This window comes from Lepus europaeus, chromosome 18 (genome assembly GCF_033115175.1).
Source record: "Lepus europaeus isolate LE1 chromosome 18, mLepTim1.pri, whole genome shotgun sequence".
Lineage (NCBI taxonomy): Eukaryota > Metazoa > Chordata > Mammalia > Lagomorpha > Leporidae > Lepus > Lepus europaeus.
Window position 1 is genome coordinate 34,133,138 of NC_084844.1, and position 19,246 is coordinate 34,152,383.

The window sequence follows — 19,246 nt, forward strand, 5'->3', positions numbered from 1 at the left end:
ACTACAAAACATTGCTGAAAGAGATCAAAGAAGCCCCAAATAAATGCACAGACATACCATGTTCACGGACTGGAAAGTGTAATATTGTTAAAATGATACTAAATAGGCCGGCGCCGTGGCTCAACAGGCTAATCCTCCGCCTTGCGGCGCCGGCACACCGGGTTCTAGTCCCGGTCGGGGCACCGATCCTGTCCCGGTTGCCCCGCTTCCAGGCCAGCTCTCTGCTGTGGCCAGGGAGTGCAGTGGAGGATGACCCAAGTGCTTGGGCCCTGCACCCCATGGGAGACCGGGAGAGGCACCTGGCTCCTGCCATCGGAGCAGCGCGGTGCGCCGGCCGCAGCGCGCTACCGCGGCGGCCATTGGAGGGTGAACCAACGGCAAAAGGAAGACCTTTCTCTCTGTCTCTCTCTCACTGTCCACTCTGCCTGTCAAAAATAAAAATTAAAAAAAAAAAAAAGGAAAAAAAAAATGATACTAAATAAAGCACTCTATAAAAATCAATACAATCCCTATCAAATTCCCAACTTTTTGAAGATGTGAAAGAAAATATTCTAAAATTAATATGGAATCCCAAAAGGCCCTAAATAGTTAAAATTGTTATGAAAAAATAAAGTTTGAGAACTCACACTTAAAGAATACTACAAGGCCGGCGCCATGGCTCAACAGGCTAATCCTCCGCCTTGCGGCGCCGGCACCCCAGGTTCTAGTCCCGGTTGCCCCGCTTCCAGGCCAGCTCTCTGCTATGGCCCGGGAGTGCAGTGGAAAATGGCCCAAGTGCTTGGGCCCTGCACCCACATGGGAGACCAGGAGAAGCACCTGGCTCCTGCTTTTGGATCAGCGTGGTGCACCGGCCGCAGCGGCCATTGGAGGGTGAACCAACGGCAAAAAGGAAGACCTTTCTCTCTCTCTCTCTCTCTCACTGACCACTCTGCCTGTCCAAAAAAAAAAAAAAAAAACACTACAGAACTACAGTAACTAGTGTCATACTTGCAAGACAGAAAAAGAAACCAATATAATAGAGAACTCAGAAATAACCACAAAATATTTTATGATTCCATTTATGTGAAAGAATAAACAGAAAGAAAGTAGATTAGTGGTTACAAGGGGATAGGAGAGGGGAGTTACAGGAAGTCACAGTTAAATTTCACACTGAAGACAAACACTGGCTTAGGGAACAGAAAGCTGAGTAACTTACATCCTTCATATTAGACACTATATTTCAACAGTTTAAGTAAACCTTTTACACTTTCTGGATTTCAACATCAATGTATAAGTTGTTTCTGTTTCATGAAACTGAAATTAGTAAGAATTAAGTGAATATATTGACATATAGCTCATTTGGGAACACAGTTAAAATGGCAAATCTCACAATATCTAGTTCTTATAATTTAACAAAAGTCAGAATTACCATTTGAAACAGCAATTCTACTCCTAGGTATACAGTCAAAAGAAATAAAAGCAGGGGCCAGGGCTGTGGCATAGTGGGTAAAGCCACTTCCTTCAGTGCCAGCAGCCCCTATCAGTGCTGGTGTGAGTCCTGGCTGCTCCACTACCGATCCAGCTCCCTGCTAATTTACCTGGGAAAGCAGTGGAAAATGACCCAAGTGCTTGGAACCCTGCACCCACATGTGAGACCTAGAAGCTCATGGCTCCTGGCTTCAGATCAGCCCAGCTCCAGCCATTGCGGCAGATATCTCTCTCTCTCTGCCTCTCTCTGCCTCTCTGTGACTTTGCCTTTCAAATAAATAAATAAAACTTAAAAAAAAAAAAAAAAGCAGTCTGGCAATTTGTTAAAAAGTTAAAAATACGTCTACCATACAATCTAGCCATTCCATTACTAATTACCCCATGAGAAAAGAAAGCTTAAGTCCATTCAAAGACTTCTATGCAAATATACATACAAGTGTTTTAAGAATTAGCAAAAAAACTGGAAGCATCTCATGTCCAACAAGAGGTGAATGGATAAACAAACTGTGGCATAAGCATTCTCAGAAATAAAAAGGAAAGCCGGCACTGCGGCTCAACAGGCTAATCCTCCACCTAGTGGCACCGGCACACCAGGTTCTAGTCCCAGTTGGGGCGCTGGATTCTGTCCCAGTTGCCGCTCTTCCAGGCCAGCTCTCTGCTGTGGCCCGGGAGTGCAGTGGTGGATGGCCCAAGTGCTTGGGCCCTGCACCCCATGGGAGACCAGGAGAATCACCTGGCTCCTGCCTTTGGATCAGCGCGGTGCGCCGGCCACAGCGCGTGTGCCGCGGCGGCCATTGGAGGGTGAACCAACGGCAAAAGAAGACCTTTCTCTCTGTCTCTCTCTCACTGTCCACTCTGCCTGTCAAAAAAAAAAAAAAGAAAGAAACAAAGAAAGAAAAAAGAAATAAAAAGGAGTACAATAACATGGATAAATGTCAAAATACTTTTGCTAGGAATGAGCATTTAGCCTTAGTGCTTAAGACACCTGTGTCACACATTGCAGTGCCTGGGTTTGATTCCCAGCTCTGGCTCCTAATTGCAGCTTCCACCTACACAGATCCTGAAAAGCAGTAGTGTTGGCTCAAGTAAATGGATTCCTGCCACCCATGTGGGAGATCCAGACTGTACTCCCAGCTTCTGGCTCCAGCCCTGGTATAGGCCCTGGTACTGCAGGCATTTGGAGACTGAAGCAAAGGATGGAAGTTCTCGCTGTCTTATTTGTCTCTCTGCCTTTCAAAGAGAAAACTATTTTTATTGAGTAAAAGAAGTCAGACATATACAAGTATATGCTATATGATGCCACCTGTATAAAATTTCAGAAAACGCAAACTTATCTACAGTGACAGAAAGTATATCAGTTGGCCAGAGACAAGACAAGTGAAGGGAAGGACTACCAAGAGGTACAAGGAAACTTGGATATAACAAATATATTCATTATTCTGACTACAGTTGTAGTTTAACAAGTACATACAGATTTCAAAATTTATCAGACTGTATATTTTAAATGTGTAGTTTATTGTATAAAAATATACATAATAAAAATGGCTGGCTAAATAAATAAATAAACTCAAGGGGCCAGCACTGTGGCACAGCAGGTTAAAGTCCTGGCCTGAAGCGCCGGCATCCCATATGGGTGCCGGTTCTAGTCCTGGATGCTGCTCTTCTGATCCAGCTCTCTGCTATGGCCTGAGATATCAGCAGAAGATGGCCCAAGTCCTTGTGCCCCTGCACCCACGTGGGAGACCCGGAAGAAGCTCCTGGCTTCAGATCGGCACAGCTCCAGCCATTGAGGCCATCTGGAGAGTGAACCAGTGGATACAAGACCTCTCTCTCTGCAACTCTTTCAAATAAATAAATCTTTAAAAAAATAAATAAATAAACTCAATAAACATAGGCAAACATATAAAGTGCTATCAATACTGAAAATTAAGACCGGGGAAAACTGGATGAGAAAGATGGTGCCAAAAAATGGAGAAAATGTTTAAAATATTACCAAGTCATGAGGGAGAATCAATTGAGTATAACTAATGAGGGAGATATATTGAAAACACAGCCCACCTTGTGGTTTGGAAGCACGAGCTAGCCATAGGTAAGGCACAAGCCTGGGGCAAATCCAGTCGTAGTCTGTCACCAACTACAGGGTGACTTTGGACAAGTCTCTTCACAAGAACTTTGTTTTATTCAACAACACAAACATCTGGACCATCATAGACAAACCTCCATGGTCAAATGAACAGAAATGGAATGTGAGAAAAGGGAAGATATTCACACAAAAAATTTTCAGTGGGGGTGGGGTAACCAATTTCTCAAAGACTTTGCTCCTGGATCTATCCCGTATTTCTCCAGCATCATTAATTAACCCCTCTTTACTGGTTCAGATTGACTAAAAAAACCTTAAAAAAAAGTTGCCTTCTCAGGAACCGGCGCTGTGGCATAAGGGGTTAAGCTGCTGCTTGCAGTGCTGGCATCCCATACGGGTGCCAGTTTGAGTCCTGGCTGCTCCACTTCCAATCCAGCTCTCTGCTGACGTGCCTGGGAAAACGGCAGAAGACGGCCCAAATACTTGCACCTCTATACTCACATAGGGAGACCTGGAAGAAGCTCCTGGCTCCTAGCTTTGGATCAGCCCAGCTCTGGCCATCGTGGCCATTTGAGGAGTGACTCAATGGCTGGAATATTTCTTTTTCTTTCTGTAACTCTGCTTTTCAAATACAAAAATAAATCTTAAAAAAAAAAGTTGCTTTCCAATATTTCCCTTCAACTACTGCCTTCTTTTTCCCTTTACAATAAAATCCAGTGGACTTTTTTTTTTTATATTTGTGTCTTATTTCTTCTCACTCTCTCCCATCAGGTTTTCTTTTTAAAGATTTATTACTTGGGCCAGCGCCGTGGCTCAACAGGCTAATCCTCTGGCTAGCGGCGCCGGCACACAGGGTTCTAGTCCTGGTCGGGGCGCCGGATTCTGTCCTGGTTGCCCCTCTTCCAGGCCAGCTCTCTGATATGGCCCGGGAGTCCAGTGGAGGATGGCCCAAGTGCTTGGGCCCTGCACCCGCATGGGAGACCAGGAGAAGCACCTGGCTCCTGCCATCGGATCAGCGCAGTGCGCCGGCTGTAGTGCACCGGCCGCGGCGGCTATTGGAGGGTGAACCAACGGCAAAGGAAGACCTTTCTCTCTGTCTCTCTCTCTCACTGTCCACTCTGCCTGTCAAAAAAAAAAAAAAAAAAAGATTTATTTACTTATTTGAGGGGCCAACGCTATGGCACAGCAGGTAAAGCCGCTACCTGCAATGACGGCATCCCAAATGGACGCCAGTTCAAGTCTCAGCTGCTCCACTTCAGACCCAGCTCTCTGTATGGCCTGGGAAATCAGCGGAAGATGGCTCAAGTGCTTGGGACCTGCACCCACGTGGGAGACCCAGAAGCTCCTGGCTTTGCATCGGCGCAGCTCTGACCCTTGCGGCCATCTGGGGAGTGAACCAGAGGATGGAAGACATCTCTCTCTATCTTCAACTCTGCCTTTCAAATAAATAATCTTTTTAAAAAAGAAAGAAAGAAAACAGAGTTAGAGAGGGAGAGGTGGAGGCAGAGAGATCTTCCATCCACTGGTTCATTCTCCAAACGGCCACAACGGCCGGAGCTGAGCAGATCAAAAGCCAGGAACTAGGAGCTTCTTCTGGGTCTCCCAAGTGGGTACAGGGGCCCAAGGACTTGAGCCATCCTCCACTGTTTTCCCAGGCACAATAGCAGGGAGCTGGATTGGAAGTGGAGCAGCCAGCACTAGAACCGGCACCCATTTGGCATGCCAACGCTGCAGGCAGTGGCTTTACCCACTATGCCACAGAACTCCTATCAGGTTTTTATCCCCACATTTCCACTGAAACTACTCACCAAAGTCACCAAAGACTTGCACATTATCAATCAGCTCCTCTTTGAAATGTTTTCCACTTCTGAGACATCTCATTTTACTGTATTTCTACTGCCTTCAGCTATGGTTCCCTTCTTGGAGTCCCTTGCTGAGTCATCTACTTCCACCTGCCCTGTAAATGTTGATTGTACCAGAATTCTTCCCATGAGGTAATCTGGGCAGTCTTATCTAGTCTCTTGGTTTTACATATCATAAATATGCTAATATAGTAACATCGATTTCTCTAAACACCCCTACCCCAACTCCAAATGCATATTTCCAGCTACCAAAAACTCCAGGTTACATGTGGAATATGTCAAATTTGATATGTTTAAAAATAAAACATTTACATCTCTAGCTACCCAAACTTGCTCTTCAAGTTTTTTCTATTTCAGAAGGGATAATCATTCATTCATATTCATACTGCTCAAAAAAAACTTTCTTCACATTCCATATGTACACAAATCCTGTGGACTCTACCTTCAAAACATTTCCAGAATTCCCCTATTTCTTACCAGCTCTACTGTTACCATTCCAGTGTAAAGTACGATTCTTCTTTCACTATAAAGCATATCCTAACTGATCTCAGCACAGCCTCTCATGAGCCTAAAGTTTTCTTTGCACATAGTAGTCACTAATCCAGAGAAAGGAAGAGAGCAAGAAGAGATCTTCTATCCATTATCCACTCCCTAAATGGCCAAAACAATCGGCCAAAGCCAGGAGCCAGGAGCTTCCTCCAGGACTCCCACATGGATCCAGGGGCCCAAGGACTTGAGCCATCTTCTGCTGCTTTCCGAGTTTTTTTTTTTTTTTTTTTTTTTTTTTTTTGGACAGGCAGAGTAGACAGTGAGAGAGAGAGACAGAGAGAAAGGTCTTCCTTTGCCGTTGGTTCACCCCGCAATCGCCGCTGCGGCCAGCACGCTGCAGCCAACACACCGTGCTGATCTGAAGCCAGGTGCTTCTCCTGGTCTCCCATGCGGGTGCAGGGCCCAAGCACTTGGGCCATCCTCCACTGCACTCCCGGGCCACAGCAGAGAGATGGACTGGAAGAGGAGCACCAGGGACAGAATGCGGCGCCCCAACTGGGACTAGAACCTGGGGTGCCGGCGCCACAGGAGGAGAATTAGCCTAGTGAGCCGCGGCGCCGGCCTCCAAGTTGTATTAGCAGGCAGCTGGATCAGAAATGGAAGAGCCTGGACTCAAACCAGTGCCCACATAGGATGCCAGCATTGCAGGTGGCAGCTTAACCTTCTATACTACAGCACCAACCCCAGTGATAAATCTTTAAAACATGAATTATGTCATATCACTCAAGAGCTTTCGATGACTACCATCACACTCAAGATAAAGTACAAGATCAGGGCCAGCGCCATGGCATAGTACATTAATCCTCTGCCTGTGGCGCTGGCATCCCATGTGGGTACCAATTCTAGTCCCAGCTGTGCCACTTCCAGTACAGCTCTCTGCTATGGCCTGGGAAAGCAGTGGAGGATGGCCCAAGTCCTTGGGTCCCTGCAACTTCGTGGGAGACCAGGAAGAAGCACCTGGCTCCTGGCTTCAAATTGGTGCAGCTGCAGCTGTTGCAGCCATTTGGGGAGTGAGCCAATAGAAGGAAGACCTTTCTCTCTGTCTCTCCCTCTCACTGTCTGTAACTCTACCTCTCAAATAAATAAAATCTTTAAAAAAAAAAAAAAAGTGCAAGATCTTTATCGAGGTCCTTGGTTAGGTCTTCAAGTCATCTCTTTTCCCCACCCCCACCATTCACTTTGCTGGATTCACAATGATTTTCATGCTATTTCTCAACACATCAAGTATACTTCTGAGTCTTTGCCCCTTCTGATCTGTCTGCCTAGGATTTTCTTCCCCCAGATATTCACATTCCTTACTTCCACATTAAACTCAGATCTCTGCTCAAATGTTTCTCCTCAGAGATCTTCCAGACTACCCTATCCAAAGTAGCTACTAACCTGCCCATTCCCGCCTCAAAGCCCCTACTCTATAGCCTATTCAGTTTTATTTTTCTTCATTGCACTTACTGGTGTCTAACATTTGTTGTCAGCTACATCTCAACAGGTAAGTCAAATCATTGAGAAGTCAATACTTGACACCAAATAGACCAGCAGCTGATAATTGTTGAATGAAAAGCAAATGAATGATGCATTCAGAAACAAAGACAGGTCTAGAAAGGTTAGAAACAAATCTGAACATTCTCAACACGTTAATATTCTTTTATTGTAGTGAGGCAGATCGTGCCATCTGCATTCTGTAGCTGAGGAAACAAAGCTCAAACAGTTGGGGCCCTGCCACCTCTATGGGAAACCTGGACTGGATTCCTAGTTTCCAGGTCTGGCTTGGTCCAACTGTGGCCACTGTGAATATTAAGGGAATGAACCTGAAGATGGACTTTCTTTCTGTTTGTATTTGTCTCCCTCTCAAAAAACAAATTATTGATAATAAGTTTGCTAAGTTATTAAGAAACAGAACCTCTCCCTTTCCCCCAAAAAAAGAGTCAGATTAAGAAAATAATATGAATAAGGGGCTGGCACTGTGGTGCAGCGAGTTAACACCCTGGCCTGAAGCGCCGGCATCCCATAAAGGCGCTGGTTCTAGTCCTGGCTGCTCCACTTCCAATCCAGCTCTCTGCTATGGCCTGGGTAAGCAGTGGAAGATGGCCCAAGTCCTTAGGTCCCTGCACCCACATGGAAGACCTGGAAGAAGCTTCTGGCTTTGGATCGGCCAAACTCCACCTGTTGCAGCCATTTGAGGAGTGAACCATTGGATGGAAGATCTTTCTCTCTCTCTGAAACTCTGCTGTTCAAATAAATAAATAAATCTTTTTTTAAAAAGTATATGATTTTTGGGGCCGGTGCTGAGGCGTAGTGAGTGAAGCCGCCGTCTGCAATGCCGGCATCCCATATGGGCGCTGGTTCGAGTCTCAGCTGATCCACTTCCGATCTAGCTCTTTGCTGTGGCCTGGAAAAGCAGTGGAGGATGGCCCAAGTCCTTGTGCCCCTGTAACCACATGGGAGACTCAGAGGAAGCTCCAGGCTCCTGGCTTCAGATTGGCGCAGCTCTGGTTGTTGTGTCCAGTTGGGGAGTGAACCAGCAGATAGAAGACCTCTCTCTCTGCCTCTCCTTCTCTCACTGTGTAACTCTTTCAAATAAATAAATAAATCTTTTTAAAAAATTCTATGATTTCATATTTTTGCCTTTGAAACCATTACCTGCTTTTTTCTCCATCTTACCCAGTAAATATATATATGTGTGTGTATGTATATATGTGTGTATACATATGTATATACATATATATGTGTATGTGTATATATATATACACACATACACACACATACACACATTCTCCTTCTGAACCTCTCAGTACTTTCTTCAATATAAAATTGAAATCCATATCCTCCATAAGACTCAAGCCCTTCAAGGCAGGCAATCCTTAGTCTCCCTCAGCTCCAAGCACAACCCAAGCATGCACTTTATAATTATATTTGTTAAATGTATAGTTTATTTGATCACATAAATATACTTAAATTACAGTGGTTTTGTTTCCAGAGGCATCTAGCTATTGTCAAACCCTTCACAGCAGTTGTCACTTCATGTTTATTCACCTTCACAGTACTAAGAAATACCAACTGACAATCTACTGAGGAACATTCATTTAATAGATATTTAAAATAAGGGGAAAAAAACGTAAAATAAGAGAGGGCCCGGCATTGTGGCCTAGCAGGTATAGCTGCTGTCTGCAGTACCAGAATCCTGTACGGGCATGGGATCAAGTCTTGGTCACTCCACTTCCAACCCAGCTCCCTGCTAATGTGTCTGCGAAAGCAGTGGAAGATGGCCCAAGTGACTGGCCCCTGTACCCATGTAGGAGATGCAGATGAAGCTCCTGGCTCCGGGATTCAACCTGGCCCAGCCCCAGTCATTGAGGCCACCTGGGGAGTGGAACCATCGGATGAAAGATCTTTGTTTCTCCCTCTCTCTTTGTACCTCTGCCTTTCAAATAAATCAATCTTTATTAAAAAAAAAAAAAATACAAATGGTTAATCCATACAATACATCCCATATATACATTAAACACATCTTAAAAAAAAAATACAACTTACCCTAATGCAGCTGAAGCAACAAAGCTTAGAGCAATGAGGACACAGGCGTGCATCCCGCAATTTCTCCATACAAATGAAACATCGGAAAACCTCAGCAATGCTCTGAAAATAAAAGACGAAAATTCTATCAGATTAGGCTACTAAATCAAGAATAAAAAGCAAGCTAAAAATAATTTGTTCAGGAAGCAGGCATTTGGCCTAACAGTGAGGGTACCAGGCAGGACATGTGTGTCCCACATCAGTGTACCTGGGTTCATTTCCAACTCTGAGTCCTGATTCTAGCTTCCTGCTGATCTGGACCCTGGGAGACAGTGCAGATGGCTCCCATGGTTGGGTTCCTGTGTTGGGAGGCCTTCACTGGGTTGCTGGCTTCGGCCAAAATTCTTTCTTTCTGCCTCCCAAATAAATAACAATAATTAACTTGACATTTACATTTATTTTGGGCTGATCACATCTCATTTCTAACTATATTCTCTACCATGACTAGGAGTAAAAGCCCTGGGTACCTCAGAACAACTCCTAGAAAATGCATTTTTTTTTTCTAAGCTTCATGATGAGTTTACTCTAAGAAAAAGATGTGAAATGCAAACATAGAATAATGCACAAATATTTTCACTGAAGCATTAATTATAATGGCAAGAATCCACTTAGAGCCCAAATAAGAAGTTAAAAAAAATATATATGGTAGCTAATTATGACGGTCATTAGAAATATTTTTTGATTTAATGATAGGATGTATAAAAGAAAGAGAAAAAATATGCAATATGAAATTTTTGCTTTTATGCACTTTCCCCAAACAGGATAAACTGCTTTTACAATTCAGAGGGAAAAGGTTTTTAAACCAATACTTAAATTAATGGCACTGTACTCTGACCCAGAGAGAAACTAATTCAGAATTCAGAAATCTGAACTTCTGCCCTGATGCTCCAACCAACTAGATTACTTATTTGAGTCTGAGATTCTGCCCTATTGAAAATTTTGGTGGCAATTCCATGACTCCACAACAACAACAAAAAAAAGATCACTTAAATGGAAGAAACAGTATTATTTGCAAGCCTCAACTGAGTCAATTTAAGAAGTAACTGACAAGTTACAACAAGAAATCATAATTAAATGTATGGCTACTGTATACATTTTTACATTAACATTTAGTTTTATTCCATTCCAGGAGAATTAAAACCTCCCTTTCTCCCCGTTTCTTGTTTGTGTTTTTTAAACAAAGCTAAGTTTACAAAAACCTTAACAATACTTTCAGCTGAGGAATTGAGGAGAAACCTATTCATTAGTCTCATCATGACTCTGCAGGCTAGAAGGAACCTGTGAGATGCAGAGTGAACACTGAGACCATTAGATGAACGAATTTCAAGTGGAGTGTTCATTAAAATAGATAACCCTTATTAAGGACGGATTTAGGATTTCAGCATTTGAAGATTCAATATATGACGATTACAAAATTATGCCCAATAAACAATCTTTTCTTTCGTCCCAAGCCTTTAGATACATATCCTAACCACGTGAAATCACAACTGACAAGAATCCTCTACAAAAAGAATAACTGTTTGTTCTGGAAACTAGTCAAACGAGAGAGAACAGGTAGACCCTCGTGCAATTTAAGAAGGGAAGAAGCCTGCCAAGCACGCCGCTGAGGGAATGCTGCCCATTAGGAGGGATATTTGGATCTCAGGAACTCGCGCGCGGTGCTGAGAGGCAGGTGCGGCACGCCCAGCTGGGGAAACGGCAGTCTTGCTCTGCACAGGCTGCCCTTTGCAAATACCCAGCGGACGCCAGCACCGACAAGGTGCCAAGACAGCCTTGAAAATGAAAGGGCGCGCAGCACCTGACTGCGGAACGGGCTGAGTCTGTGCACCCGAGGGATGCAGGCTGAGCACCGAGTCCCTCGAGCCGCCTCAGCCCTCTCCACAGCGGCAGGAGGGCTCATCCGGCGGCGGGAGAACAGATCAACCCCCAACCACCCTCCTCAACCTCCTCACCTCCACGCTCTGTTCATCCATCGCCTCCGGCTCTCGACCGGGCCCGCGGAGACCCGCGGAGTCCGTGGTCTGACCTGCTGGGCGCCGGCCGGAGGTCGCCAGGTCAAATCGCCGAGACAAGCCCGGAGTCCACGTCAGAGTACTCCGACAACTGCCCCACCTGCGTGCCCCATCGCTTCAGGGTCGGTGCCGGCTACCCCCCTTTCGCCATTTTGATCCGCAAGCCCGACGTGGGGCGCAGAGGGAGGGCAAGCTGTGGCCGCAGCGCCTTCCTCCCGGCTCAGCTGCCCGCCAGAGATCGCGAGGAGCCTCGGCCCACGTGACGCGAGCGTGCGCGTGTGAAACAGTCGCTGGAGGCCGGCGGCGCAGGTCTGAGGCGAAGAAGGCGCTTCAGAGAATTCTCAAACACCAACGGTAACCAGGGCGGCCGGGGGCGCGGCGGCGAGGCAAAGCGCGATGCGCATGCGCGCGGAGCGCTGCGGGAGAGGCGGGCGCCTAGTTCCCGCGGTGCGGGAGCGCCCACGAGACTTGGCGGCCCGCTGCGGCAGGGTTGCGTGCCTCGCGGGCACTTGGAGCGTGGCGCTTCGCCACGCCACGCCCCGCTCCGCGGAAGGGCGGCGCCCTAACAGGGCTTCAATTTTGCCCGCGAAAGGTTGGAGCCGCCTGGCGCGCTGGTGGCACACGCAGGCTTAGCCGCCATGCCCCTAGGTATTCGAACTCCGGGGATCTAGGCTGGGCCCGGGGATCTAGGCTGGGCCCCTGGAATCGCGTGTTCTGCGGCCGTTCGCGGTCACTGGCAGCGGGGGCTCTTGTGCGGAGGCTGTGTGGTTAGTGGTTCTTCCTTTGGGAGAAGCCCAGATTCCGAGGGCTTTCGGACTTCCGCTCCTCCCACCGAAGCCCGTTTGTTGGACCTAGGGAAAAACGTGGGCTGTCGGGACCACACAGCAGATATCAGACCCCCACGACTTCCCCTCGGCCTCCGGCTTCTTGCCGCTTGAGCAGTGCTGTCGCGTGGCACTATCAAAATGGAATCAGCTGTATTCAGCTTCCCTATAATTGGGGCCAGCTTGTTAGAATTTCCTGCCAGGAGATGAGTAACGATGGCAAGAATTAAAGATGTGAGAGACAAAGGGTGGATATCAAATTCTTGGTTATAATTTAATATTTACAGTGTGTTGCAAACTATTAACCCAACCTGGAATATGTAGAAAATTAATAAAGTGGAAATTGTTGAATACCAGGCATTTGGAACGGGAAGTTTTTTAAACTGAACCATATTCAAGATACAATTTGGAAGCTGAATCTGGGACTGAAAATTCTTTAAAAACTATGCGGGACAGGCATTGTGGCACAGCAGGTTAAGTTCAGCTTGGAATGCCCAAATCCCATGTAAGAGTGCCAGGATCTTTGAATGCAGCTTCCTGCAGGTGTGCACCCTGGAATGGCTAAAATAGTGGGGTCCCTGCCACCTACGTGTAGGAGAGCAGGATGGAGTTCCAGTCTCCTGACTTCAGCCCGGCCCAATCTTGACTGTTGCATTCAGGGAGTGAACCAGCAGATGGAAGAGCATTTCAAATAAAGGAAACTTGGGGGGAGGGACATTATTTATGGAATTGAAATTACATGCAGGTGTCAATTGAAAAACTCTTTGTATTAAAATGCCCTCAGTTATACACTTTAAAATGGTTGGTATGTTACATGAATTTTATCTCAATTTAAAGTTATTTATGGGGGTCGGGCTGTGCCATAGTGGGTAAAAGCCACAGCCTGCAGTGCCAGCATCCCATTTGGGTGCCGGTTCAAGTCCTGGCTGCTCCACTTCCTATCCAGCTCTCTGCTATTACCTGGGAAAGTAGTAGAAGATGGCCCAAGTGCTTGGGTCTGTCTACCACTTGGGAGACCCGGAGGAGGTTCCCCGCTTTGGATTGGCACAGCTCCAACTGTTGCGGCCATTTAGGAAGTGGACCAGTGAATAGAAGACCTCTCTCTCTTTGCCTCTGCCTCTCTGTAACTCTGCCTTTCAAATAAATGAATCTTTAAAAAAAATTATGGGTTGGGGTCAGCGCTGTGACACAGCAGGTTAAGTCCCAGTCTGCAGTATCGGCATCTCTTATGAGCACTGGTTGCAGTCCCCGCTGTTCCAGTTCCCATTCAGCTCCCTTCTAATGCTCATGGAATAGCAGCTGAAGATGGTCCAAGTCCTTGGGCCTCTGCACCCAAGTGGGAGAAAAGGATGAGGCTCCTGGCTCCTGACTTCGGCCTGGCCCAGTCCTGGTTGTTGCAGACATTTGGGGAGTGAACCAGTCAATTGAAGATCTCTCTGTGTGTCTCTCCCTCTATCTGTAATTCTGATTTTCAAATAAATAAATAAATCTTAAAAATTATTTCTGAGGGAGCCGGCGCTTTGGCTTGGAGAGGTAACACCCTGGCCTTAAGCGCCGGCATCCTATATGGGCACCGGTTCGAGTCCCGGCTACTCTACCAATCCAGCTCTCTGCTGTGGCCTGGGAAAGCAGTAGAAGATGGGTCTCCCACGTGGGAGACCCAGAAGAAGCTCCTTGCTCCTGGATTCGGATTGGCGCAGCTCCGGCCATTGCAGCCAATTGGGGAGTGAACCAGCGGATGGAAGACCTCTCTCTCTGTAACTCTTTCAAATAATAAATAAATCTTTTAAAAAAATTATTTGTGAGGGCCGGCGCCATGGCTTAACAGGCTAATCCTCCGCCTTGCGGCACCGGCACACAGGGTTCTAGTCCCGGTTGGGGCGCTGGATTCTATCCCGGTTGCCCCTCTTCCAGGCCAGCTCTCTGCTATGGCCCGGGAAGGCAGTGGAGGATGGCCCAAGTGCTTGGGCCCTGCACCCGCATGGGAGACCAGGAGAAGCACCTGGCTCCTGCCTTCGGATCAGCGCCATGTGCCGGCCGCAGCGGCCATTGGAGGGTGAACCAACGGCAAAAGGAAGACCTTTCTCTCTGTCTCTCTCTCTCACTATCCACTCTGCCTGTCAAAAAAAAAAAAAAAATTATTTGTGAGGATCACATATAGGGCGTGAGATTCAAAGTAGAAGGAGGAAGGGAATATCATTATGTTGTTAGAACTGTATGTACAAAACATTGAATCTGTTAAGCTCTAATTAAAAATAAAATAATAATTTTTTTAAAATGGGAAAAAATAAATTTAAAAAAGTGGTCCTTGCTTTGGGGAAACTGCTTGTATAGAAAACAAGACAAATTGTTGGGGCTGGCGCTGTGGCGCAGTGGGTTAAAAGCCTTGGCCTGGGCCGGCGCCACGGCACACTAGGCTAATCCTCCGCCTTGTGGCGCTGGCACACCGGGTTCTAGTCCCGGTCAGGGCACCAATCCTGTCCCGGTAGCCCCTCTTCCAGGCCAGCTCTCTGCTGTGGCCAGGGAGTGCAGTGGAGGATGGCCCAAGTGCTTGGGCCCTGCACCCCATGGGAAACCAGGAGAAGCACCTGGCTCCTGCCATCGGATCAGCGCGGTGCGCCGGCCGCAGCGTGCCTACCGCGGCGGCCATTGGAGGGTGAACCAACGGCAAAAGGAAGACCTTTCTCTCTGTCTCTCTCTCACTGTCCACTCTGCCTGTCAAAAATTAAAAAAAAAAAAAAAAAAAAAAACCTTGGCCTGAAGCACTGGCATCCCATATGGGCGCCGGTTCTAGTCCCGGCTGCTCCTCTTCCGATCCAGCTCTCTGCTATGGCCTGGGAAAGCAGTAGAAGATGTCCCAAGTGGTTGGGCCCCTGCACCCACGTGGGAGACCCGGAAGAATCTCCTGGCTTCAGATCTGTGCAGTTCAGCTGTTGTGGCCATCTGGGGAGTGAACCAGCGGATGGAAGACCTCTCTCTCCATCTCTACCTCTCTCTGTAACTCAGTCTTTTAAATACAAGAAATATTAAAAAAAAAAAAAGACAAATTGCAATATATAATAAATACTGCTATAGTTTGCTATATAATTGCCCAGAACCAAAAATTCTTTAAGGGGCTAAGAACTAATATTTAGAAGACAACTGTGGGCCGGTGCCGCAGCTCACTAGGCTAATCCTCCACCTTGCGGCGCCGGCACACCAAGTTCTAGTCCCGGTCGGGGCGCCGGATTCTGTCCCGGTTGCCCCTCTTCCAGGCCAGCTCTCTGCTGTGGCCAGGGAGTGCAGTGGAGGATGGCCCAAGTGCTTGGGCCCTGCACCCGCATGGGAGACCAGGAGAAGCACCTGGCTCCTGCCATCAGATCAGCGTGGTGCGCCGGTCGCAGCGCGCCAGCCACAGCGGCCATTAGAGGGTGAACCAACGGCAAAGGAAGACCTTTCTCTCTGTCTCTCTCTCTTTCACTATCCACTCTGCTTGTCAAAAAAAAAAAAAAAAGAAGAAGAAGACAACTGTGAAGGATATCATAGAAGAAAAAACAGTAGTTTTTTTCCTTTAACTAAAAGCAAAATCACATTAATACTAACGAGAATTTGTTATATCCTAGTCATGCTAACTTTTGTTCAATCTCATCAATCAACATCATGTCCCAGAGCCATCCCATGACAGGAACTTTCCTAATAACTCAGGCCTGCATTGTGGCACAACAGGTTAAGCTACCACTTGTGACCCCAGCATCCCATGTCTGACAACCAATTTGAGTCTTGACTGCTATGCTTCTGATGCAGCTTCCTGCCACCGTGCATGGGAAGGAAATGGAGGGTGTCCCAAGTTATTGGACCCTTGCCACCCATGTGGGAGACCAGGATAGTTTCTGGCTCTGGGCTCTGGCATGGTCCAGACCTGGCTGTTGCAGCCATTTGGGGAGTGAAGCAGTGGATGGAAGAGCTCCCTCTCTGTCTACTCTCCCCTGACACCCCCTCCTTTTTCTAAAAAAAATTTTAAAAAGAGAAAGATGTTAGCACACAAATGCTCAAAAAGAAATTTTTAAATATATAAAAGTATAATTCCATAACCTGCAGAATATTTGATACATTTTTACTAATGTCTTCAATGCCTAGTTTTATTACATAGGAGTACATGTAAGTATGTTATTGAAGTGTTACTAAACATAATACCAAATCTTGTGCTAAATATTTTGTTCTCCCAGCCATACTGATGCATATATTTGTGACTTGCTCAGTCACAGCTAGAATTTAAAACCTACATACAATATGTTTTCTGTTATATGTAGAAGCTTTTTAGAAAAAGTCAATCAGAATTCAAAACAGGGATTATTACAGGCTTAGAAGGGAAGGAGATTTCAAAAGGAGCACAACACACAGATACAAGTAATAGATCCTAAGGTCAGGCACTGGGGCACACTGGGTTAAGCCCCTGCTGCAGATGTTCACAACTCACATAGAAATGCCTAGATTGAGTCTCAGCTTCTCCACTTCCAATCCAGCTTCCTGCTAATGCATATCCTGGGAGGCAGCAAATGATGGTTTAAATACTTGGACCCCTGTCACCTATGTGTGAGTCCTGGGTGGAATTTTTGGCCCCAACTGTTGTAGGCATTTGGGGAGGGAACCAGTGGATGGAAACTTTACCTCTTTCTACCTTTCAGATAAATAAAAATAACATTTCTTCAAGGTAAGATTCTAGTATTCCACAGCACAGTGGACTGACTATAGTTCACAAAAAGCTATTATAAACTGTAAAGAACTGGAATAAAAGAGCTGGTAGGCTCCAAACAAAAACTAATAATAAAAACTACTACAGTCATTCACCCTTATCCAGAGGAGATAAAGTACAAAACTCCCTAATGGACGTGAAACCACAAATAACAAATCCTACTTATTGTCTTTTGTTGGGATTTATTTATTTATTTGAAAGAGTTACAGAGACAGAGAGGGAGAGGCAGAACTTTCAACCACTGGTTCACTCCCTGAAAAGCTGCAATGGCTGAGGCTGAGTAAGGTCAAATTTAGGAGCCATGAACTCCATCCAAGTCTCCCACATGGGTGGCAGGGACCCAAGGACTTGGGTCATCTTCCTCTGCCTTCCAAGGCACACTAGCAAGGAGCTGAATCAGAAGTGGAGCAGCCAAGACTCAAACCAGCATAGGATGCTGCTGGCATTACAAATGGTGGCTTAACACACTGCATGGCAAGACAGGCCCCTTGTGTTTTAATTTGAGAAGAAAAGACAGAGCTCCTACCTGCTAATTTAGTCCTCAAATACCCACAATGGTTTGTACTGGGCCAGATAGAAACCCGGAGCTGGGAACTCAATCCAAATCTTCCATGTTAATGGCAAGAACCCAAAAACCCGAGCCATTCATTACTGCTGCCTTCCAGGCTCTGAATTAACAAGAGTCAGTAGCTAGAGCCAAGTGTCAAATCCAGGCACTCCAATATGATAAAAAGACACCTTAACCACTAGAATAAATGCCTGTCTCACTATATAGATTTTTTTTTTCTATATGCCATACAGCATTGCAGCCCAGCTGTGATGGTTAATTTTAGGTGTCAACTTGACTGGATTAAGGAATACCTAGAGTAAGGGTGTCTCCAGAAGAGATCAGTATGTGAATGAGTGGACTGAGGGGAAGATCTTCTATCAGTGTGGATGGGCACTATCCAATCAGCTGAGCTCCTCCATTGAACAAACACATAAGGTGAATTGGTCTTTCTTCCCCAAGAGCTGGGATAGACTGTTCTGCTGCTTTGGACATCGGGACTCTAAACTTTCCATTCTCTGGAATCCAGGATTTATACCAACAGCCTCTTAGGTTCTCAGGCTTTAGGCCTTGGGCTAAGAGTTACACCATTACTCTGGTTTCTCTTTAGATCATATAAATCTTTCGCCTTTTACTAAAGAGTTACACCATTGGATTCTCTGGTCCTGAAGGCTTCAGATTTGGACTGAGGTGTGCTGTGACATCCCAATGTCTTCAGTATACAGACAACCTGTTGTGGAACTCCTCAACTGCCATAATCTCATGAGCCAATTCCACTAGTAAATCCATTATTTGTCTACACATGTTCTATTCTATCACTCTGGAGATCACTTACTAGTGCAAATTAGATATTATAATAGTAACAGTCAACCTGATAACCAGGACAGAAACTGGGACTAATAGACAGGTAGTGTAAACAGCACGGATATGCTGGATAAAGGGATGAAGCAGAACGGCACAAGATCTTATCATGCTGCTTAGAATGGTGCACAATTTAAAACAGCAGACTTATTTCTAGAATTCTCCATTTAATATTTCCTAGATAACAAACAATGGCAAGGAAAATTGCAGATAAGACTACTGTACTTAAATCTTAGGTATAATTCCAAAACCAAATCTTAACTACAGAATTGCAATACTTTTTCCCTCTACACTTTAGTATAGCTTCAGCATTTTCCAGAATACTACAGTAACAATTCATTGGCACCTTAATCTCTTATTGGACAGATAAATCAAGAGGTGTCTGGCTCCTGGCTTTGGATTGGCATAATTCTGGCTGTGGCGGCCATCTGGGGGGTGAACCAACGGAGGGAGGACCTTTCTCTCTGTCTTTCTCTCACTGTCTAGCTCTAGCTGTCAAAAAAAAAAAAAAAAAAAAGACTTCCCTTTTCACCTACTATTAGCCAGATATATGTGTGTATTGCTATTCATTTCTTTCAGGATCTGTCTCTATTTTAGGCAATTACCTTATTGCCAATAATCATTTAAAAATAAATAGGAAGGGGTCGGCACTGTGGCGCAGTGGGTTAAAGCCCTGGCCTGAAGCGCCAGCATCCATATGGCTGCTGCTTCTAGTCTTGGCTGTTCCTCTTCCGATCCAGCTCTC

General features: G+C 45.9%; 1 protein-coding gene across 2 annotated transcripts in view; it reads right to left on the reverse strand.

Moving 5' to 3' along the window:
* Nucleotides 1-11,905, reverse strand: part of TRIM37 (tripartite motif containing 37) — a 177,555-nt gene extending 165,650 nt beyond the window's left edge. For both annotated transcript variants that reach the window (XM_062216752.1, XM_062216753.1), the window contains exons 1-2: nucleotides 11,478-11,905; nucleotides 9,487-9,588 (exon numbers count right to left, since the gene is read on the reverse strand). In XM_062216752.1, the coding sequence (XP_062072736.1) occupies nucleotides 9,487-9,588; nucleotides 11,478-11,498 (123 nt within the window). In that variant the 5' untranslated portion in view covers nucleotides 11,499-11,905. The remainder of the gene's footprint in view (nucleotides 1-9,486; nucleotides 9,589-11,477) is intronic.
* Between the last annotated feature and the right edge of the window lie 7,341 nt (nucleotides 11,906-19,246).